Source organism: Sphaerodactylus townsendi, linkage group LG16 (assembly GCF_021028975.2).
Source record: "Sphaerodactylus townsendi isolate TG3544 linkage group LG16, MPM_Stown_v2.3, whole genome shotgun sequence".
Taxonomy (NCBI): domain Eukaryota; kingdom Metazoa; phylum Chordata; class Lepidosauria; order Squamata; family Sphaerodactylidae; genus Sphaerodactylus; species Sphaerodactylus townsendi.
This window is the reverse complement of record NC_059440.1, coordinates 16,023,829-16,044,822: the sequence shown is the minus strand read 5'-3', so window position 1 is coordinate 16,044,822 and position 20,994 is coordinate 16,023,829. Positions and strand designations below refer to the sequence as shown.

General features: G+C 52.2%; 1 protein-coding gene across 1 annotated transcript in view; it reads left to right on the top strand.

Moving 5' to 3' along the window:
• SRRM3 (serine/arginine repetitive matrix 3) overlaps window positions 1-6,071 on the top strand; it is a 112,122-nt gene extending 106,051 nt beyond the window's left edge. The window contains exons 14-16 of the mRNA XM_048518826.1: window positions 558-773; window positions 1,570-1,707; window positions 3,754-6,071. Of these exons, the coding sequence (XP_048374783.1) occupies window positions 558-773; window positions 1,570-1,707; window positions 3,754-3,937 (538 nt within the window). The 3' untranslated portion in view covers window positions 3,938-6,071. The remainder of the gene's footprint in view (window positions 1-557; window positions 774-1,569; window positions 1,708-3,753) is intronic.
• Window positions 6,072-20,994: the final 14,923 nt, after the last annotated feature.

Genomic DNA, 20,994 nt, shown 5'->3' with positions numbered 1-20,994 from the left:
TGGGTGTTTGCTGAGGAGGTATAAAAACTGGCAATTCCCCAGTGTTTGACCCTTTGATTGTGTGTTCCTGCATGGCAGGGGGTTGGACTCGATGGCCCTTGTGGTCTCTTCCAACTATGATTCTATATGACCCACCAGCACCTTCATATCAAGCTGTAGTTCAAGTTACAATGGAACCTCAGTTTTTGTCATCAATTCATCCGGGGAACCTCAGCAAAAACCGAAACTGACAAAAACCGAGGCTCCCATTGACAAGCAAGGGAGCAGCAGGGGGTCGCTGGTTTTCGCCGCAATTTTAGCTCACGTGAGCCAGCAAAATTCGATAAAAAGTGAAGCAGATGACAAAAACCGAGGTAAAATTTTTACTGAAAGAATCAGCGAAAACCGAATCCAGTGAAATCTGAAGGCGGCGAAAACCGAGGTTCTAATGTATTTAATGCACTCCAAACATGCCCCTGATCAGTTTACAGTCTGATCATGAGTGTCAATCCAGGCAAATTTGTCCATCTAATGGATTTGTTGAGAAATTCATGTCATCCCTACTTGTACTCTTTCAGGGTAAGGGAAAGGCATCATCGTAGTAGGCCTCACAGCTGCTCCCCACCCCCAACCAAACACTCCAGGCACAATTCTGGGAGAAGGAGGAGTCTGTCACGCAGCAGCTCTTGGAGTTCGAGTCGGTCACCCTCGAAATCACGGTCTCGGTCCCGGGAGAAGAGGTCTGCTCGCAGCAGGACTCGGTCTGGATCACAGAAGAAAATCACAAGCAGCAGGTAAGGCATGCGCCATTCTTGGCTACAACGCTGTTAAGCAAAATAATAATAATAATTAATTAATAATAAATAAATATGGACCGATTAAGTGTAAAGCATATTCCTGTGTAGCAGCTAATATTTCACACATGACCATATGAAACTGCTTTACACTGCATCAGACCATAAAGGCCTATATTCTCTAAGACTGGAAGTGACTGTCCAAATTCTCAGGTCGAGGACTCTCACATCCCCTATTACCTAATAATTTTTTAATTGGATATACCTGTGATTTAACCTGGGGCATTCTGCATGCCACGCGAATGTTGCAGAAGAGGAGGAGGAGGAGTTTGGATTTTTATCCCACCTTTCTCTCCTGTCAGGTATCCCAAAATGGCTGACAAACTCCTTCCCTCCCTCTCACCACAGACGCCTTGTGAGATAGGTGGGGCTGAGAGAGTTCTGAGAAAACTGTGACTGGTCCAAGGTCACCCAGCAGCTTCATGTGCAGGGGAAACAAATTCAGTTCTCTAGATTAAAGTCTGAAATTCATGTGGAGGCATAGGGAGGGAGTCAAACCCAGTTCTTCATATTAGAGTCCCTCATTCTTAACCACTACACCACGCTGTCTCTACCACTGATCCACAGCTCTTTCTTTCACCCGCACTTATTTCCTTTTGTGTTTAATGATGCATCTGTTCCTAAGCCCCCCCCCCCCCAAGAAAAAAGATCTAGATGCAGACCCTCCAGTTCTTGGTTTGAGACCCTGAAGTCACTGACTCATATGTCTAAAAGACTTGATTTGTTTTTCATCCAGAGAGAAAGACAACGAGCAGCGAACCCGGCACAGTGACACTGAACCAACCCGCGCCCGGCGTCGCTCCCGAAGCTATTCCCCCATCCGAAAGAGAAGGCGTGACTCCCCCAGCTTCATGGAGCCCCGAAGAATCACGAGGTAAACGTTAGGATCGAGACCAGGTCATTCCAAATGCACCAAAAAATGTGGGGAGAAAATTTCAGATGAAGAGAATTTGGGGCGCGATCCGTCCATTAATGCTGCAAACCTCTCCTTTTCCATTCACTCTCAAGGTTCTTCCTGGAGAAACATCAAGCGGAGGCCATAGCTGCTGGGGCTGGGTTACCATGGTAACCTTCCCTCCCATCAGGACCCCACTGTGTCTCCTTGAATCCGCCACTCCTGTGAGGCTTTGTGGAGCTCTTATTTTGTTCATCTCTCTGTCTCTGTCGGTCTCACTAACGATGGCTCTGTGGCAATACATAGATCAGAGAAAGAGGCAAGGGTGTCTTTGGAGTGGCTGCAGCAAGAGGTGGCAACGGCCGGTAGGGAAATTCTGATGAGGAGATTCGGGCTGGTTGCGAGCCACAAGTGGCCTGATAATGGGAAAGCATCCCCTTCTGTTCATCCCCTTCTGTTCTTAAGTCCCCACTTTCACACTTCACTGCCACGGGCATGGAATTTTAAACCACGTGCAAACATGGAAGGTAATGCCATGCAGAGTTCTCTCCCGCACTAATCGCATGTCTCTGTTGTGGACTTGCTATGCATTCTGGGAGAAAGGAGGAAAAAAGTGATGGTAGAAGTCTACACCCAACTTGAAAGAGACTCCTTCCTGTCAACTCCACCAAAGCCAATGGGTTTGGTGGAAAGGGGTGAACTGTGCCATCAAGTTGCCGCAGGTTTACGGCAGCCCTGTAGGGTTTTCGTGGCAAAGGACAAAAAGAAACGGCAAGCCGTTGCCTGCCTCTGCATAGCGACCCTGGACTTTCTTGATGGTCTTCCATCCAAATGCTAACCAGGTCTGACTCTAGTTTCCATGGCCTGAAAAAATCGGGCTAGCCTGAGCCATCCAGACCAATGAGTTTAGAAGGGCCAGTGAGTTTAGAAGGGTGTAAATATACTTAAGACTGTATGTCCAGTCGATCTAGTATCTGAAGTAACTTTTTCAAGGAAGCACCAAGGGTTTATATTTCGGCGGGGTGAGTCAAGGACAAATCTCGCTCTCTAACTAACCCCTAATTTCTCTTTCCCTGCAGCTGTAATTCTCCAGTGTCTCAAGCAAAAACACAATTGCTATTAACCCTTTCATGCTTTATGTTTTAGCTGGCTAATCCAGGACTAATGGCTTGAAGGATAGCAATTTTGGCACTGGGGGGGTGGGGGGTGGGGGGCAGGGGGCTAGCGTGACTTGTGAGGGTTGCAAACCCAAATGAGGGGTCTACTCAGGCTGAACAGAGGGGGCCCAACTGGAACATGGGGCCCATTCATATTTCGCAAGATTTTAACTTTGGAACATAGTCTCACTTGCTCCAGTAAAGCACAAACCCAGTTCAAATTCAACAAATTCAAATTGAACAGTTCAAATTCAACCTGGCTGATCAAAAGATGGGACTTGGGACTTGTAGGAAGGCTCAGATTTTTACCAATACAATCTGAAATTCCAGTTTAAAACAAATTAAGATTTGGCAACACAACTTCCAAAAATGCGACTTTTCAAACTGGTTGATCCAGACCTTTTGTTATATTTTTTTTCCTCATCTGAATATTGAATGGTCTAGATTAGAACTGGCAAAAGAGAAATGACTGATGTGAAAGAATATGAAGTGCATGCAGTGGACTCAGTGTTTGTGGCAGAACTGATATTCACCAGAGGGCAGTATCTTTCATTTTCTCTTGGTCTGGCAAAACAGGCACAGTCTTGAGGGCACGGTGCTCCTTTGAGCTCAGCATCTTATTCAAGTTACACATTTAGGTTTGGATGAAGATCTTAATGTCAGCCAGCATTCCTCTGAATATCTTAATGTCACCCACTATTCCTTGCCAGTTTTATTTTACACGACAAGCACAAACACACACACCACTACTGCCACCTGCTGGCCCATTTCCATCCTCAGTGCCAAAGTTGAATCCCCCATATCTAAATCCAGTATGAGTCCCACCGCTGCCACCACGTCCTAACTGAGCTTCTCTTTCTGTCTTCAGTGCCCGCAAGCGTCCGATCCCCTACTACCGGCCCAGCCCATCCTCCTCCAGCTCGCTGAGCAGCTATTCCTACAGCCGCAGCCGCAGCTATGACAGCTACAGCCACAGCCGCAGCCGGACGCACAGCCACAGCCGCAGCCCGAGCTACAACAGCTGTACCAGCTCTGAGAGCACCGGCTTTTGAGCCCCAACACCTGGGTTGCTGGAGAACCTGGGCTTTGCCCTCTCCCCAACCTAGTCTCTTCCCCAGGCATGCCCAATTTAAATCTGGGGATCCAATGCCCATCCAGCGCCAGTCTCTTTGTCCCTTCTCTGTCTCATCCGGAGCCTGCTCATCATATTTCTGGAGAGGCTGGATGTCTCCCACCAGTGAGGGCAGGGAGGGTAGCTGGTCCAACACAGAATCATGGAAGTCTACAGAGGAGATTACATCAGGGGAATGAGAAACTCTTGAGATGAGTAAGCCCCCATGAAAAGAACACAGTGTGAAGGGAGATTCAAAACTCTCCTTGTAAGCAAAAGCTCTTGGCAAATATCAGTGAAGATCATCTCAAGATTGATAAAGGTGGGGAGAGGTGTGATTCCCCCCCATAATTTGTACTGGCAGAAATTTGGGAGGGATTCTGGGGGGGGCGGGAATACGTGTACGGGTGGATGAGACCCACAGAGCAAATGAACAAACTTATCGTGAAACTTTGGACTCCAGGAAAGAAAATATGGTCCTCTGGGGTTTTTCCCTCCTTTCCTGAACAGACAGCTCACAGAAGATACTTTCATTGTTATTTATTTATTTATTTATTTTGCTCCAGGACCACCTGGGGGAACCCATGTTTAATTAATTTGGGGGCTGGAAGGGAGGTGGGGTTTGTGTGTAAATGTTCGTGGGAAGAAATCTTGCAACCAAGTTGCTGGGCTGAGGTTTGGTTGTATAGGGAAGGAAGGAAGGAAGGAAGGAAGGAAGGAAGGAAGGAAGGAAGGAAGGAAGGAAGGAAGGAAGGAAGGTGCAGAAGAGGAATAAAAGGAAGGAAGGAAGGAAGGAAGGAAGGAAGGAAGGAAGGAAGGAAGGAAGGAAGGAAGGAAGGAAGGAAGGAAGGAAGGAAGGAAGGAAGGAAAATCAGACTCTGTCCTGAGCAGATGCTATCTCTCAGTGTAGCTGGAATGGACCACCCTTCAGTACTGAAGCACGTGATTTGGGCACAGGTGCAAATAGAGCATGCAGGGCTAGCAATCCAACCTCACACACTTTTCTACAGGTGCAGCCTGTCAGATATTGGCAGTAAGGAGCCCATTTTGGAAGTCAGGCAGCCCAGCAACCTCTTTCTATCCTTCTAAACCATCACTTCTCTTCTGTGCTCTGGTCTTGGAGATGGGGTCATCGTCTTTGCTTTGAGGGGACCCCTGGAGCCACAAGCCCCACACACGGACTGCCCAGCAGATGGTTCACACCACTTGGGTTCTTATTATAGTATGGCAGATCACATCGGTTTCCCCTGCATAGAAGGTCAAATGTCAACCAGTAGAGCAAGTGAAAAGGCCACCGGGGGTGCGGAGTGGCCATCCCAAAGGAGGTCTGGGGAGCAAATCTCTGGGTGTTGACCTTTCCACCAGCAGGAGGGTGCCAGTAACTTGGCTGTAGCTGTGCCACACCTGCCATGTTCATCAGAGAGAAAGAAAGCAAAGAGAGAAAAAGCGGGTGGGTAACCTGGAGTTGCCTTTGCGATCCAAGAACCTGCCAGCTGTCCATCTTAAGAGGTCCCAATCACCTGCTGCTACCAATATCCGATGCAAGGACACCGCTAATAAAAACGGCCACCGTGAGGACTAGCACCTTGGCATAATGTATAGCAGAGGCAGATTCTGCCCGAGCAGGACATCTGGAGAGTGGGAAGGCAAGACAGTCAAGCGCTGTTCACCGAGGAGAAGAGTCAGAATGCAGTGTGGACTCCAAAGCATCTTTGGACGCGGACACCCACAATCCATGAATGTGAGATGGAGAAGACAGTTTTACAGGCTCTGCTTCCAAACCCCGTGCTTGCAGACTCGCTCATACCAAGCAATGCTTAAGACCCTGAGGAGGGGGTAGAAGAGCTGGGCAGCTTCAACCCAGTGGCGACTGCAGTTCTATTCTCCGACTGGATTGTCCTGTCCAGACCAGCCAACCCAGTATGAACATTTGCTATAGCGCAAGTCAGTATCATGCCCAGCCGTACATGGGTGCAACCCAGATTTAACCAGGGAAATCAGAAGCAACGTCCTCATTCTTTATTGGGGAAGCAATATTTGATGCTCATTGGCAATGTAAACGTTTTGGTGCCAGACCTGGAGAAGGTTTCTTTGTTTCACATATTTATAATTTCAGACATTCAGAATGTACAGCAAAAAAACAAAATGTATTGTCAAAGGCTTTCATGGCCGGACTCACTGGGGCGTTGTGGGGTTTCTGAGCTCTATGGTCGTGTTCTGGTAGCATTTTCTCCTGATGTTTCGCCTGCATCTGTGGCTGGCATCTCCAGAGGATCAGATCCTCTGAACCTGAGAGGCCATACAGCTCAGAAACCCCACAACACCCTCCCCAAAAACACACCTCCGTTGGGGCATTTGGAGGTTTTCCTTGTCTTGTCTGCCCTCCCCCTTCCGGAAACAAAAGGTTCAGAACAGCCACATCTCTCTTCCTCTAGGTTTTGTTTCAAATGACGTACAGAAAAAGACTGGTGGGGGTCAGGGATCAAAACCAAGCTGAGGCCGGCTAGGCCAAAATCAAGGCAGGGATTCTGCTAAATCGGGAAACCATCAAGCAATCTGCAGAAGGTCCTGCTTTGTGGAACAGGTGAAGGCAGAATGTCAAGCTGCTACTGTTTTATATCCAAAGTCTTCATACTGTATTGCATTGCAGAGCAGCACCTAGGAGCCAGCGTGATGTAGTGGTGAAGAGCAGGTGGGTTCTAATCTAGAGAGCCAAGTTTGATTCCCCACTCCTCCACCTGAGTGGCAGAGGCTTATCAGGTGAACCAGATATGTTTCCGCACTCCTACATTCCGGCTGGGTGACTTTGGGCTAGTCCCAGTTCTTCGGAACTCTCAACCCCACTTACCTCACAAGATGTCTGTTGTGGGGAGAGGAAGGGAAAGGTGCTTATAAGCCACCTTAAGTTTCCTTACAGGAGAGAAAGGTGGGGTATAAATCCAAACTCTTCTTCTTCTTTATCAGAGCCCCATTTTTTACATTTCTGCCCATTGTCTTGAGTCCCAGGAGCAACGAACAAAACAAGGGCCAGTCCCGGGAGTGGCACCCCCTGGCCAAGATGCCATCCAGTGTCACCATGAGTGTGCCATCCCCTTATAAATCCCCATCTGTCAGGAGTGCTTTGATTGTGTGTTCCTGCATTGCAGGGGGTTGGGCTTGATGGCCCTTGGGGTCTCTTCCAGCTCTATGATTCTATGGTACTCTCCTTTAAGCCCTCTGGGGCACCCACTCACTCACTCACTCACTGTGGGCCGCCATTCCCAGCAACAAGGGGAGAAATTGTCCCAGGGACATCGCAAGGGCCTGTAGAGCACATCTCCCATTCCTGATGAGCAAAACATCTCTAATCAGCCCTGGATCCTCTGCCACGCCAGGTCCCGTGGCGGATGATCCACCCTGACAACGGCGCTTGTCCATATCACTTCTTTCTAAGAATCCATCCAAACCCCATCGGTGCGCCGCCCTGCTTCCCAACAGCTGCTTAACAACCAACCCACCACAAGACATCTGTCCTCAAGGAAACCCCTTCCAAGGCACCAGTTTGCAAGGCAGGCCCTCCCTGGTCCCTGCAGAGACCCCCGCCCCCCTTTCTCTAACTTCATAAGAGAAATTCTACCCCTTCCCCAGAAGCAGTGACGAACAGAGAAAGACAATGCATCAGGGAAAAACGTCCAGTCTTCCTAGCATCTTTTCGTAGTCTCTGCAAGAGGTAGCAACCTGGAACAAATACTCTGTAGAGGAATCTTTCCAGTAATTCTCCTCTCTTTCACACACTCTCTCTCTCTTTCTCTCTCTCTCTCTGGATTGTGAGTAAAACTGTAGATTCAGTGAGCTGGTTCAATTATAATAAAATATACATTATATATTGTAATGGAATCTCCCACTTCCCCTCTATGACGTATGGTTTCTGCTGTTCACAATATTAAACCTCCCAAGGATGAATGATCCAGGAACCGTTTGGGATATCTAGAGTTCAGCCCTTTGGCCGCATTCCCAGAACTCCGACAGTTACAATGCAGGGTTGTTGTTTTTTTATGGAGGTTTGTTTATACTCAAAAGGTTCTTTTAATGCTGGTGAGTATGGATTACTGTTCTTACACAAGCCAACCCTCTGTATTTTGGTATGAGCTTTTGATCTGCACATGGCTCTTGAGTAAAAGGTGGTGGAAGCAGCAGTGGCGTAGCGGTTAAGAGCAGGTGTATTCTGATCTGGAGGAACCGGGTTTGATTCCCTGCTCTGCCATCTGAGCTGTGGAGGCTTATCTGGGGAATTCAGATTAGCCTGTGCACTCCAACATGTGCCAGCTGGATGACCTTGAGCTAGTCACATTTCTTCTGAGCTCTCTCAACCCCACCCACCACACAGGGTGTTTGTTGTGAGGGGGGGAAGGGAAAGGAGTTTGTAAGCCCCTTTGAGTCTCCTATAGGAGAGAAAGGGGGGATATAAACCCAACTCTTCTTCTTCTTCACTGTGGTGGGCTCAGAGCAACAACACACACAGAGATATAACAGATTGCCTCCTGTGAAGAATGTATCCTCATAGTCTCTCTCTAAAAGCCAGTGTGGTGGTTAAGAGCAGCAGGACTCTAATCTAGAGGTTCGATTCCCCATTATTTCACAGGAGCAGTAGAGTCGTATCTGGTGAACTGGATTTGTTTCCCTGCTCCTCCACATGAAGCCTGCTGGGTGACCTTGGGCCAATCACAGTTCTCTCAGCTCTCCGCTCACCCAGAGGCAGGCCATGGGAAACCACCTCTGAACGTCTCTTCCCTTGAAAACCCTGCGGGGTTGGCTGCAACTTGGCACTTTCTACACACACACCACACACACACACACACACACAGAGAGAGTCTCTTGGTTTGGGGAGTTTCTGAACACTGCAGTTTAGAGACACAGCAGACCGGCATCTTTCCCCATGTCAGAGTCTGACTGGAAAGCCAGTCCAGAGCAGCAACTCATACAGGGACAAACGGAGCAAACACGTTAGTATCAGATGTAGTCGACCCACGCGGTCAGCGTAAGAACGAGACGAGACGCGGAGATAACATCTGGTGGAGATCGCCAGCAGCGGGAGACCGGAGGTCCGTGTTCCTAGCGAGTCTCCCGTCTGCCGGTTCCTGGCACCTTTTATTGTTACTCTATCGGGGGCGTGTAGGAGGGAGGACTGGGGGGAGTTCCGGGAGAGCGGGAGGTCGGGAGATCATCATGTGATGCATGATCTCAACTGGCTACGTCGCGGGGAGAAGATGCGTACGCTGTCTGAGGCCTGAAATTCCTCACCTGGGGGCAAGACCATTGTCCCTGCGCCTCGGGTGATCGAAGTTTGATGATTGATCGATTGATAGGCCATTTAAAGGACGCTTTGTCTCCTCCGCTTGGTCGTTGGCTGGTTGCTTGTGCAACATTAGAACTTGGTTATGGGTAAGGGAAATGCGTAGGGTTTCTACACATCATATAGCAGGCACATAGACACGCATTGAACGAAACAAGATCCGATAACAAGGCACACAATTAAACCAATGCAGAGCTGTACAATAGCACTCAACCATCCTCCCGGCAGCCAGCTCCAGAGGGCTGACCACCAATGGGGCAAAACATCATACTTCAGATTAGATACAATTTCTTGCAGCTCACGCACTTTCCTGTGGATCAACTGGGAATTATCAGAAAGATTAAACAACACATATTATGTACATTCACAACCTTGGTGATGTAACAACAACAAATAATCAATAGTGCACGATTGTCTAGGGTCGCTTTGACGGTTCCTGCTGCCTCGAGGCCAGGGCATCCAGAGCTGTGGAGGTAGAGTTGGATGGACTTCAGAAGGGCACAGGCCAGCCGCCAATAGTCTTAGGCATTGTAGGAAGCGAACCGACTCCCACTAGGAAGGCGAGGGGAGACTTAACTCGCCGAGAGGGCTACCGCTGGCCGCCCGGCTGTGAGGGGTCGAAAAGGCAGGGCGAGCGGGCGGGCGGGCGGGCGCCCGGCTCCGGTGGGAGCCTGGGCAGGGACAATGGTGAGGCGCACTGGAGGCAGCAAAAGAGGCTCCAGGGAGTCGGGGATGGTTAAACGCCCTCTCCTCAAGAGAGAGGTCTGGTGAACCAGCCCCTCGAGCAGGATGTTTCCAACACGGGAATGTCCTCTCCATGTGTGTGCAGTTCCAACTGGCCGAAGGACGCATCGGGCCCGGTCGGCACCTCGCTTCGGCTGGGCCGTGATGCGGGCGAGGTGTTGACTCCTGTGGTTAGCGACCGCCTTGGTGACAAGGGAAAGAGCCAGCCCGGGAGGGTTTGGACGACGGGTCCCTAGCCGGCCATAGAATATCTGGATGGATGAGGCATTCATGAAGGGCTCTGTGCCCAGACTACTTAGGAAGTTCCGGAAAAGCGGTGACGGGAGCAGGCAGGAGCTCAGCAGGCTCCCTACCCGGTGGCACCAGCCCAGAAAGATGAGACGCTAAGGGCGGCAGCAAACTGCCCCCAGATGTTGGTCTGGTGAAAGCTTGTTAGGTGGCCGACGCCATCGGCAGGAGGCAGAGCAGGCAAAGGATGGTGGTCAGCTGAGTTGGTGGTGATGATCGCGAAAGAGATGCAAGAAAAAAGTTCTCGGGGTCTCGGTGGTCTTGCTACGCAGCAGCCGCTTGTGGGTTCGGCTGGTGGTCAGCCTTCGACGCCTCCCCCAGGTCATTCGGTTCGGCTGCTTGGCGAAGTGCCTTGGCACCGCCATGGATCCTAGAGAGATGCGCTCCATCTCCGATGGGTTGGTTTTCCTGGCGCTTATCTCCAGCGGCTGGCCTGTCATGGCGAATCGGAGTCCACGGAACCTGTAGGGAAGAGGGACTGAAACACACACCCCTTTCCCAGGTTACGGTTGGTCCCGCCAGGCTCAGTTCTAGAGCCGATGGCGGAGATTGGGATCGAAGTTAGTGTTTACTTTACTATGGGAAGGAAGAAGGCTTTGCTTTGCAGCCCGTGAAGGTTAAGCTTTTAATGCACCTCCTGGGGCCGCCTACACTCCTCTTCTTTAGCTGTTTGACAGGGAGGGCAGGAGGTAGCACCCTAGTGGGAATTGGCTTCAGAGCCGCCATCAGGGTGCGCTGGCATGAGGGTCCAGCCTCGAGGGGAGGGAACAGGCGAAGTCCTGGGATTGTGGGTATGCATGCTTAATCAGCAACACAAAGGGGCTTTGGAAGCACCTTTCGGGGATGTGGGTGCATCCGGGAATGAAGCAATCAGGCAATTAGAGGCAAATTCGCACACACAAAGGAGAAAGGAAGGGGGGCTTCTTTGCAAGGGAGTTGCACTCATCGGACCTTGGTGGCTAACGGTGAAGCTGGATGGTGCTAAATTTTGTGATCAATTATCTTGGGAACTGCCGGCCCCACGAAGACCGCCTTCATATGCCCCGCTGAGCTCTGGCCTTTAACATGGTATTGATAGTGCCGCCAGCTGGCAGCCACAAACCTAAACGTGGTTTGGGTATTAGGAAGATAATGGCAGCCCCTTTAAACTGGGGCCTGTCCCGGATGGTGCGCTGCGGTGACAGGACGGGCCCCAGATTTTAATCCAGGAGGGCCAGTTTCAGCCAATTGGCTCCTCCCCGCCTTTACTGGTCGAAAAAAACAGAAGGAAAAGGGGGGGGGAGAGGGAAACAGATTTCTGTGGAAATTAGAGGCAACTCGAAGGCAATTCCATTGGAATCAATGATCCGCGGACGTTTACCTCCATCCCAGACCAGAGTCAGTTTTAACCTGACCTGGCGAGGTCTCTCTTCCCAGATTGACATGGATGTCCAAATAATGGGCGACCAGATTGCCGCCGAGTCCTGGGTTGTTGACCGCGATGGCGGATGTCTGCCTCAGCGAAGGTCATTCCCCCCCCCACCCCCCAGATGTGCGCCCTCGTCGCCACTGGTCGGGCCACCGCTGCTCTGATGACGGTAATATCAGCCGTGTCCACCAGGCCCTTTGAACTTACATCCTGGCGGCGAGCTCCAGATATGGACGGAGCTCGAGTATTTCCACCGCTGGGCGACGGGTGGTGGTGGCTGCGCCCCATGTTGGCTGCTGGAGCCTCGTGAGCTCCCTCTTTATTGGGCCGGCAGCTGGGCAGCGATGGGGCAAGAGAATCAGCTGATGCAGCTGGCTCCGGCAGCTCCTGTGGATGTCGTCCAGACCTGAGGTGGATGGGTCCTTGCGTGGAGTCGACACTCCGGCTGGGACGATGAATAGTCCCCTAGTTCAGCTGCAGAGTGCTCTTTTGGCAGCACTAGCCCAATTGTCCCGTGCAGGGATGGGCTCACATACTGGGCTAGCGACAAGAACCTCGTGGGGAACTTAAAGGAGATGGGCTGCATGGTACGGTAGATGCCAATGAAGAGGGGGGTGGTTTTGGCAGGGCCTTGGGCGCTGGGTCTGCTCTCTAGTACTCCTCCTGGTCCTGGCTGAGACGAGTCGGGCGGAGTTTCGGACGGGCGTCGCTTTCTCCAATGGAAGCCCCTTCTGGCAACGTGTGGGCACCGGTTTTAGGTGGCCTTCCTCCTGGGGAGGACCTCCTCCATCGGGTTAGGTGGCCCCCCCACTGGCTGCCTTTACACTCCCTTCGAAGCAGTCCGGTTCGCCGCGAGTTAAAGCAGTCATTCCTGAGACTGTCTCCCGCCGGTGGAGAGTGCTGCGAGGAGGCCAGCTTGGTATGGAGGATCCAATGTCCTGGCAAGCCTACATGTCGCCAGTTCGTGATTTTGCCTAGGCCTCGATTGCCCTGCGCACTCCGCTCTCCTTTGGCGGTAGGCGAGAGCCCGCTTTGGGCCCTCGCTATCTACCTGCCTCTTTGAGCTCCTGGAGCCTGTTCACAAATTCAGCATAGGCTCTTGGGGTTTTTGCCGGATGGAGGAGAAACCTGGGTTGGCTGGCCGGCATTAAATTTTGATAAATAAATGCCTTATAGGCGCCACTCCAGAGGCGAACGGCGGGGTGGCCCCAGGCATGCACCGGATCGCTGGATTGGCAAAAGCATCGAAACCGCAGCTGAGCGGCGTGTAGGGCTACCAGAGGTGGCTGCTCTGTTGAAGCACTGCTGGCGGAACTCACTTTCCCAGACCACAAATTGTGCAGGCCCAGGAGCATGAAGGTGGTCTTCCAGTCATCTGGGACCATTAGGTGTTCCGCGAGCGGTATTCCAGCATGCCTCTCTCAATGAGGGGGGGTTAGTAATCTACGCCCGCATTGCCTCATGAGCTCGGTGGCGATGTTATATTAGGGCTGCATCGACAACCTCAGCCGGATGACTTTACCTCAGTATTCAGAAGTGGATGGGGCACAATGCAAGAATATCGGCATCGCTTCCGCCAGGGTTTTCTTCTGCAGATCGCGCTAATACGCTCTGGCGAGTTTAGAAACCCGGCCATTAATACGCGGGCGCTGACGATGCAGGCCGCTGAAAATGAAGGCGATAGCAGAGGGGCTGAGCCGAGAGTTTGAATTGGGTGAAGGAGCCAGGGGGCAGAAGGAGGACAGGTTCAAATTGTAGTGTGTGGATACAGAGAAAATCTCGGGTTGAAATTGAAGGTGAAAGATCGGAAGCGAGGGCGCCTACAGCAAGGAGCCATAGGTTCGCAGGCTGATGGCTAATAAAACATTGTTCCCCCCATCGGGCCAGTAGCAGCCACATCGGGCGCCACAGGCTCCAGCGGCGGAGGCGCCCCATGTTTTCCCAGTCCTTAAGATTCAATGTCCCCCCCCCTCTGGGTACCGCGACATCGAGCTTCAATCTCTCTCAACCAATTTGGCGCAGCTCCCTTCTTTACGGGACTGGCCGTGATTCTCGCTAACGCTTTTCAGTTCGCCAACGGCTTGTCATAAATCTTGCTTTTGAAGCTCCCATACTCACCGGGTGTTCCGGCCGACGAGAGTGTCCTAGGACGCTGTTCTGGATGCCGGACCAGAGGACAGGCGATATCAAACGTGGTCCCTGGATGTACCATCCAGCTGACTTCGGTATCAGCGCCCTTCCCCAGGCTTAATGCGGTGAGCAGGGTGGAGGTTCGAGGATTCCCGGTTTCGCACTGAAGTTTGTAGTCAATTCCTTTACCGTCAGCGTGAAGAACGCAGACGACGAGAGATAACATCTGCGGAGATCGCCAGCAGCACCATCCAGTTCCGCCTTTGTGCCCCCCCGGCCCGCCGGCGTTCCTGCACCTTTATTGTTACTATATCGGTGTAGGGAGGGAGGACTGGGGAGTTCCGGGAGAGCGGGAGGTCGAGAGATCATCATGTGATGCATGGTCTCAATCTGGCTACGTCGCGGGGAGAAAAGCCGTGCGGCGTCTGAGGCCTGAAATCCTCACCTGGGGGCAAGACCATTGTCCCTGCGCCCGGTGACTGAGCCAGACAGGTTCCACACGCACTCCGTGACTCATGGGGGGGATGAGGAGTGGGGAGTTGCGATGCGACCGGGCAAAGCCAAAGCAGGTCCGTTAAGCATGTCCTAACGTTCTACTACGACACTGCTGAGTCGGCAGTGCACTACTACATCTCCTCGCACATTTTAAGCGGGGCAGCTAGAGGCGTTGGGGCTTGTCTCCTCGCCGTTTGGTCAAGTTGACCCAGCTGCTTGTGCAACATTAGAACTTGGTTCGCGATGGGTAAAGAAATGCGTAGGGTTTCGCACGTCATATACCGGAGCACATATTGAACACGCGTGAGCGTAAGCAAGATCCGATAACAAGGCACACGAATTAAACCAATGCAGAGCTGTACAATAGCACTCAATACATCCTCGACGCAGCCAGCTCCAGAGGGCTGACCATAATGGAGCAAAAAACATCATACTTTCAGATTAGATACAACTTCTTGCAGCTCACGCGACTTTCATGTGGGATCAACTGGAAATTATCAGAAAGATTAAAACAACACATATTATGTACATTCTCACAACCTTGGTGATGTAACAACAACAAATAATCAATAGCGGCAGGATTGTCTGGGGTAGAAGCGGCGACGGGTCCTGCTGCTGGGAGGAGCCAGGGCATCCAGAAGCGATTGAGGTACAAGTTGGATGGACTTCAGCGGGGCACAGGCCAGCCGGTAATAGTCTTAAGCATTGTAGGAAGCGAGTCCGGGGACTCCCACTGGGAAGTTCGCGAGGCGAGACTCCACTCGCCGAGAAGGCTACCGCTGGCCGATAAACTCCGACAGTGAGAAGTCGAAAAGGCAGAGGCGGGCGGGCGTACGGGCGGGCGTCGAGGCTCCGGGGTGGAGCCTGGGGTAGGACAATAATTGGCGCACTGGAGGCAGCACAAAGAGGTTCGGCAGAGAGTGGTGAGGGATGTAGTTAAGCGTCCTCTCCTCAAGAGAGCAGGTCTGGTGAACAAGCCCCTGGGGAGCAGGATGTTTTCGAACAGGGGAATGTCCTCTCCATGTGTGTGCAGTTCCAACTGGCCGAAGCTGACCCGAATCGGGCCCGGGGTGGGTTCCAGCTTCCGATGCGCCCGGTGATCTTGAAGGCGCAGGTGTTGGACTCCTGTGGTTAGCGGCCGTCTTGGTGACAAGGGAAAGAGCCAGCCCGGCAGGGTTTGGACTGACGGGTCCCAGTGGAAGCCGGCTCATAGAATATCTGGATGGATGAGGCATTCATGCGGAGCTCGGCAGGCTCCGGCAACAACTTAGGAAGTCTCCGGAGGTGCGCAGGCGGGAGCTTGAGGCAGGAAACTCAGCAGGCTCCGACTACCAGGTACTGGCACCAGGCAGAAAAGATGAAGGCGTTAACGGCGGCAGCAAACTGCGCTCTGGAATGTTGGTCTGGTGAAAGCTTGCCAGGGGTGGCAGTCGCCATCGGCAGGAGAGGCAACAGAAACGGAAACAGAGAGATGGTGGTCAGCTGAGTTGGTGGTGATGATAAGCGAAAGAGATGCGGCACAGAGGTCTCAGTGTCGAGGGTGGTCTTTGCTGGCGCAGCAGCCGCTTGTAAGTTCGGCTGGTGAGTAAGCCTTCGAAGCGTCCTCCAGGTCATTCGGTCTTTGGCTGCTTGGCGACGTGCGTTCCACTGCTGGGATTAAGCTGGCGGGATCCTCTAGAGAGATGCGTTCCATCTCGGGATGGGGAGTTGGTTTCCTCTGGCGCCATCTCCATGGGTTGGCCTGTCATGGCGAATCCGGAGTCCACGGGAACCTGTAGGGAAGAGGGACTGAAACACACCCCCCCTTTCCCAGGAATTCACGAGGGGCGGTCCCACCGAGCTCAGTTCTAGAGCCGATGGCGTAGATTGGGATCGAAGTTAGTGTTTGGAATTTAATATGGGAAGGAAGAAACTTTGCTTTGCAGCCACTGTGAAGGTTAAGCTTTTAATGCAACCCTCCTGGGGCAGGCATACACTCCTCTTTCTTTAGTTGTTTGCGACAGGGAGGGCAGGAGGTGAAAAGGCGACTGGTGAAGATGGCTTCAGAGCCGTCATCGGGGTGCGCTCAGGGCATGAGGGTCGAGCACACGAGGGGAGAGAACAGGCGAAGTCCTGGGGGATTGTGGGTATGCATGCTTAATCATGCAACACAAAGGGGGGGCTTTAGAGCGCACAGGGGGGATGTGGGTGCATCCGAGAATGAAGCAATCAGGCAATTAGAGAGGCAAAATTCCTGCTTTACACACAAAGGAGAAAGGAAGGGGAACAACTTTGCAAGGGAGTTGCACTTATCGGACCTATGGTGGCTAATGCAGTGAAGCTGGATGGTGCTAAATTTTGTGATTGATGGTGTCTTGGAAACTGCCGATCGCGAAGACTTAGCTCCTTCAGAGGCGTACCGGCTGAGCATGACCTTTGCTTTATGGTATTGATAAAGCTGCCAGCTGGCAGCTGAACGCTAAACGCGAGGGTTTGGGCGAGCCGGCATGAAGGCAACCTTTTAAGCAGGGCCCTGTCCCGAAACGGTGCGCTGCGGTATCAGGGCTTGGGGCCCCAGATTTTTGTCGAGGAGGGCCAGTTTCAGCCAAGTGGCTCCTCCCCACCTTTACTGTTCGAAAAAAACAGGAAGGAAAAGGGGAGGGGAGAGGGAAACAGATTTCCTGTGGAAATTAGAGGCAACTAGGAGGCAATTCGATTGGAATCAATGATCCATTGACGACTTTACCTCCATCCCAGACCAGAGTCAGTTTTAACCTGACTCACCGAGGTCTCTCTTCGAGAGATTGACATGGATGTCCAAAATGTAATGGGCGGACTGTGAGCTGCGCTCGAGTCCTATTTGTTGACCGTGGCGGCGGATCTCCGTCTGGCGAAGGTCATTCCCCCCCCCACCCCCCAGATGTGCGGGGCGATACTCCGGGTCGGCCGCACTGGTCGAGCCCTTTCGGCCTTTCTGATGGCGGTAACATCAGCGCCCGGTGTCCACCAAACCCTTTGAACTTACATCCTGGCGGCGAGCTTCAGATATGAACGGAGCTCGAGTAGTCTCCACCGCTGGGCGACGGCGGTGGTGTAGGCATAACGCCATGTTAGCTGCTGGAGCCTCGTAAAGTAGCACTTTATTATGCAGCTGGGCAACGCATGGGGCAGAAGAATCAGCTGGCGCCAGCTGGCTCCGGCGGAGCGCTCCTGTGGGATGTTTGATAGACCACAGGTGGATGGGTCCTTGATGCGTGGAGTCGATACTCCGGCTGGGACGATGAACAGTCCCCTAGTTCAGCGGCAGAGTGCTCTTTTGGCAACACTAGCCTTATTGTCCGGTGCAGGGATGGGCACCGTCATACTGGGTTGGCGACAAGAACCTCATGGGGAGCTTAAAAGAGATGGGCTGGAATTGCATCGCGACGAAGATACCAATGAAGAGGGGGGTGGTTTTGGTAGAACCTTGGGCGTTTCGGGTCTGCTCTCTGGTACTCCTCCTCTCGCGGTCTACAGGCTGAAGGCGCGCCGAGGCCGAGGAGTTTCCGGCGGGCAGTCGCTTTCTCCAATGGAAGCCCCTTCTGGCAACGCGTGGGCACGGGTTTTAGGTGGCCTTCTCACTCCTGGGGAGACCCTCCTCCATCGGGTTAGGTAAGGCCCCACCACTGGCTACCGCTACACTCCCTTCCGGAAGATGTTGGTTCGCTGCATAGTTAAAAGCAGTCATTCCTGAAGACTGTCTCCCGCTTGATTGAGAGTGCTGCGGCGAGAGCTAGCAATTGAAGCGGAAGGGACTATCTAATGTCCTGGCAAACCTTAAACATGTCGGCCAGTTCAGGATTTTGCCTAGGCCTCGATTGCCCTGCGACCTCCATGAAGCGTTCTCCTTTCTGGCGGCATGAGAGAGCTTCGTTTTGAACCTCCTAAGCTATCTACCTGCCTCTTGGCGCTTCCACGGAACCTGTTCTAAATTCAGCATAGAGCTCTTAGGGTTTTTGCCGGATGGAGGAGAAACTCTGGGTTGGCTGGCCGGCATTGGGGACTTTGATAAATAAATGCTGCTTATAAAGAGAGCGCACTTTCAGAAGCGACCGTAAGGGGTGGCCTGAAGCAGGATAATCTGATCGTTGGAGTTGGCAAAAGCATCGAAACCATTAAAACTTCGAGCGGCGGTGTGGCGCCGCCAGAAGGTAGCTTTCTTCTGTTGAAGCTTTTACTGCTGGCGGAACTCACTTTCCCAGAGCCTAAATTACATTGCGGGGCTCAGGAGCATCTGAAAAGGTGGTCTTCCAGTCATCTGGGACCGTAGGTGGTTTACTTCTGCGCGATGGCCTTCCAGCATACCTCTCTCAATGCGTGGGGGCTAGTGATCTACGATCCGCATTGCCTCATGGGCTTCGATAAGATGTTACCAACAGAGCTGCATTTTCGACAACCGCAGCCGGACCGGTATTCTCCCCCCTCAGTATCTGTGAAGTGGATGGGGCACAATGCAAGAATATCGACATCGTCTTCCGTCCAGGGTTTCTCTTTCTTCTACGAATGGAGTAGCCTATCTCACGTTCTCTGGCGAAGTTTCAAAACCAGCCATTAATGCGATGGCGCTAGCCGGAGGGATACAGTATTCCGCTGAAAATGCAAGGCGAGGCTGAGGGGCTGAGCAGGAGAAGTTTGAATGAATTGAAGAAAGGGCGAGGGGGCAGAAGAGGGACAGGTTCAATTTGTAGTGTGTGGATACAGAGAAAATCTCGGGTTGAAGTGAGAAGGTGAAAGATCGGAAGCGAGGCTGACCTACAGCAAGGAGCCATGAAGGTCTGCTGAGCTGATGGCGAATAAAGCATTTGTACTCTCCGATCGGGCCAGTAACGCAGCCACATCGTGGCGGGAAAGAGTCAAGCGGCGGAGGCGCCCGATGTTTTCCCGGTCCTTAAGATTCAATGTCCCCCCCCCTCTGGGTGCCATGCGACACTGAGCTTCAATCTCTCTCAACCAATTTGGCGCAGCTCCAGCTTCTCTTCTTGGGGACCCTGGCCGCATTTAAGTTAACGCTTTTCAGTTAGATCAGCGTTGCTTTGTCATAAGCCCTGCTTTTGCAACTCCCATACTCCACCGGGTGTTCCGTGGGGTGAGAGTGTCCTGAGGCCTGGCGTGTCTCTGAATCGCCGATCCAGAGGACAGGCGATATCCAACGATGATCCCCACAGATGCGCCGATCCAGCGGACCCGATTATCAGCGGCCCTTCCCCAGGCTTAACGCGGTGAGCAGGGTGGAGGTCCGAGGATTCCGGTTTTCGACACTGAAGCTTGTAGTCAATTCCTTTACGGTCAGCGTGAAGAACGCAGGCGAGGCGAGATAACATCTGGTGGAGATGCGCCAGCAGCGGAGAACCATCCGGAGGTCCGCCTTTGTTCCCCTGCGCCGAGTCTCCGTCTACCCGCGTTCTAACTGCACCTGGTAATTGCTTTCTCGAGGCGTATGTAGGGAGGAGGAGGACTGGGGAGTTCCGGGAGAGCGGGAGGTCGAGGAGATCATCATGTGATGCATGATCTCATCTGGCTGCGATCTTGAGAAGAGCCGTGAAGCGTCTGGCGTCTGAATCCTCACCTGGGGGGCAAGACCATTGTCCCCTGCGCCCGATTGACTTGAGCCAGACGGGCTCCAGTTCGCACTCCGTGACTCATGGGGGGGCTGAGAAATTGGGGAGTGCGCCGATCGCGACCGGGTACAGGCCAAAGCGAGTCCGTTAGCATGTCCCAACGCTTACTACTGACACTGCTGGAGTGCGGCAGTGCACTACTACAATCAGATTTGACTGAATGATGTAAATTGCTCTTGATGAAGACACACAGCCGAGTGCTTCAACGAAAGCTGATTTAGATCAGGTTCAGAATATGGGGCCTTCCACACCAGTTTCCCCCATGGTGAAAATCTAATTATATATTTGTTATATTTATTTTGCAAAATGTGCACCCCACCTTTCTGCCCTCACAAGGGCTACTGAAGCAGCTGCTACACTGAAACACACACAATGAGATCCCATTTTAAAAATCAACCAAACAATAACAGCAACACATAATTAAAACAGGGAAAAACCGGGGGCTGAAATAGACAGAGAGACATAAAAACACTGCGCAGGAAGGAGGATCGCTGAATGAACACCAAGTGAAACAAAAAGAAGTCTTCACCAGCTAATGGAAGATGGCAGCAGAGGCCCCTTCCGCACATGCAGAATAATGCACTTTCAATCCACTTTCAATGCACTTTGCAGCTGCGTTTTAGTGTGCGGAGTAGCAAAATCCACTTGCAAACAAACTGTGGGCTGTTTGGGGTTCAGCTGTAATTCCAGGGGATCCCCACCTGGAGGCAGGCACCCTTGGACCCCAGGATATTGCAGTCAGCACCCATCGTGTTGTTTGGACCCTGATTTTTAACAGGAACATCGTGCTTCCCTGAGCCACAGAACCAGCCAGGTGGCTATTTTAGACAGCCAATCTGACTCATCATTAAAGGCAAGTGAATTGATGGTTCTGCAATGGACTTTGTATTCGTTCGCTGGCCTCTTTGGATTTTCCACCAAAAGGTCTCTGTCCACCGGAGCGTACCACCAAGGGGGACATATGG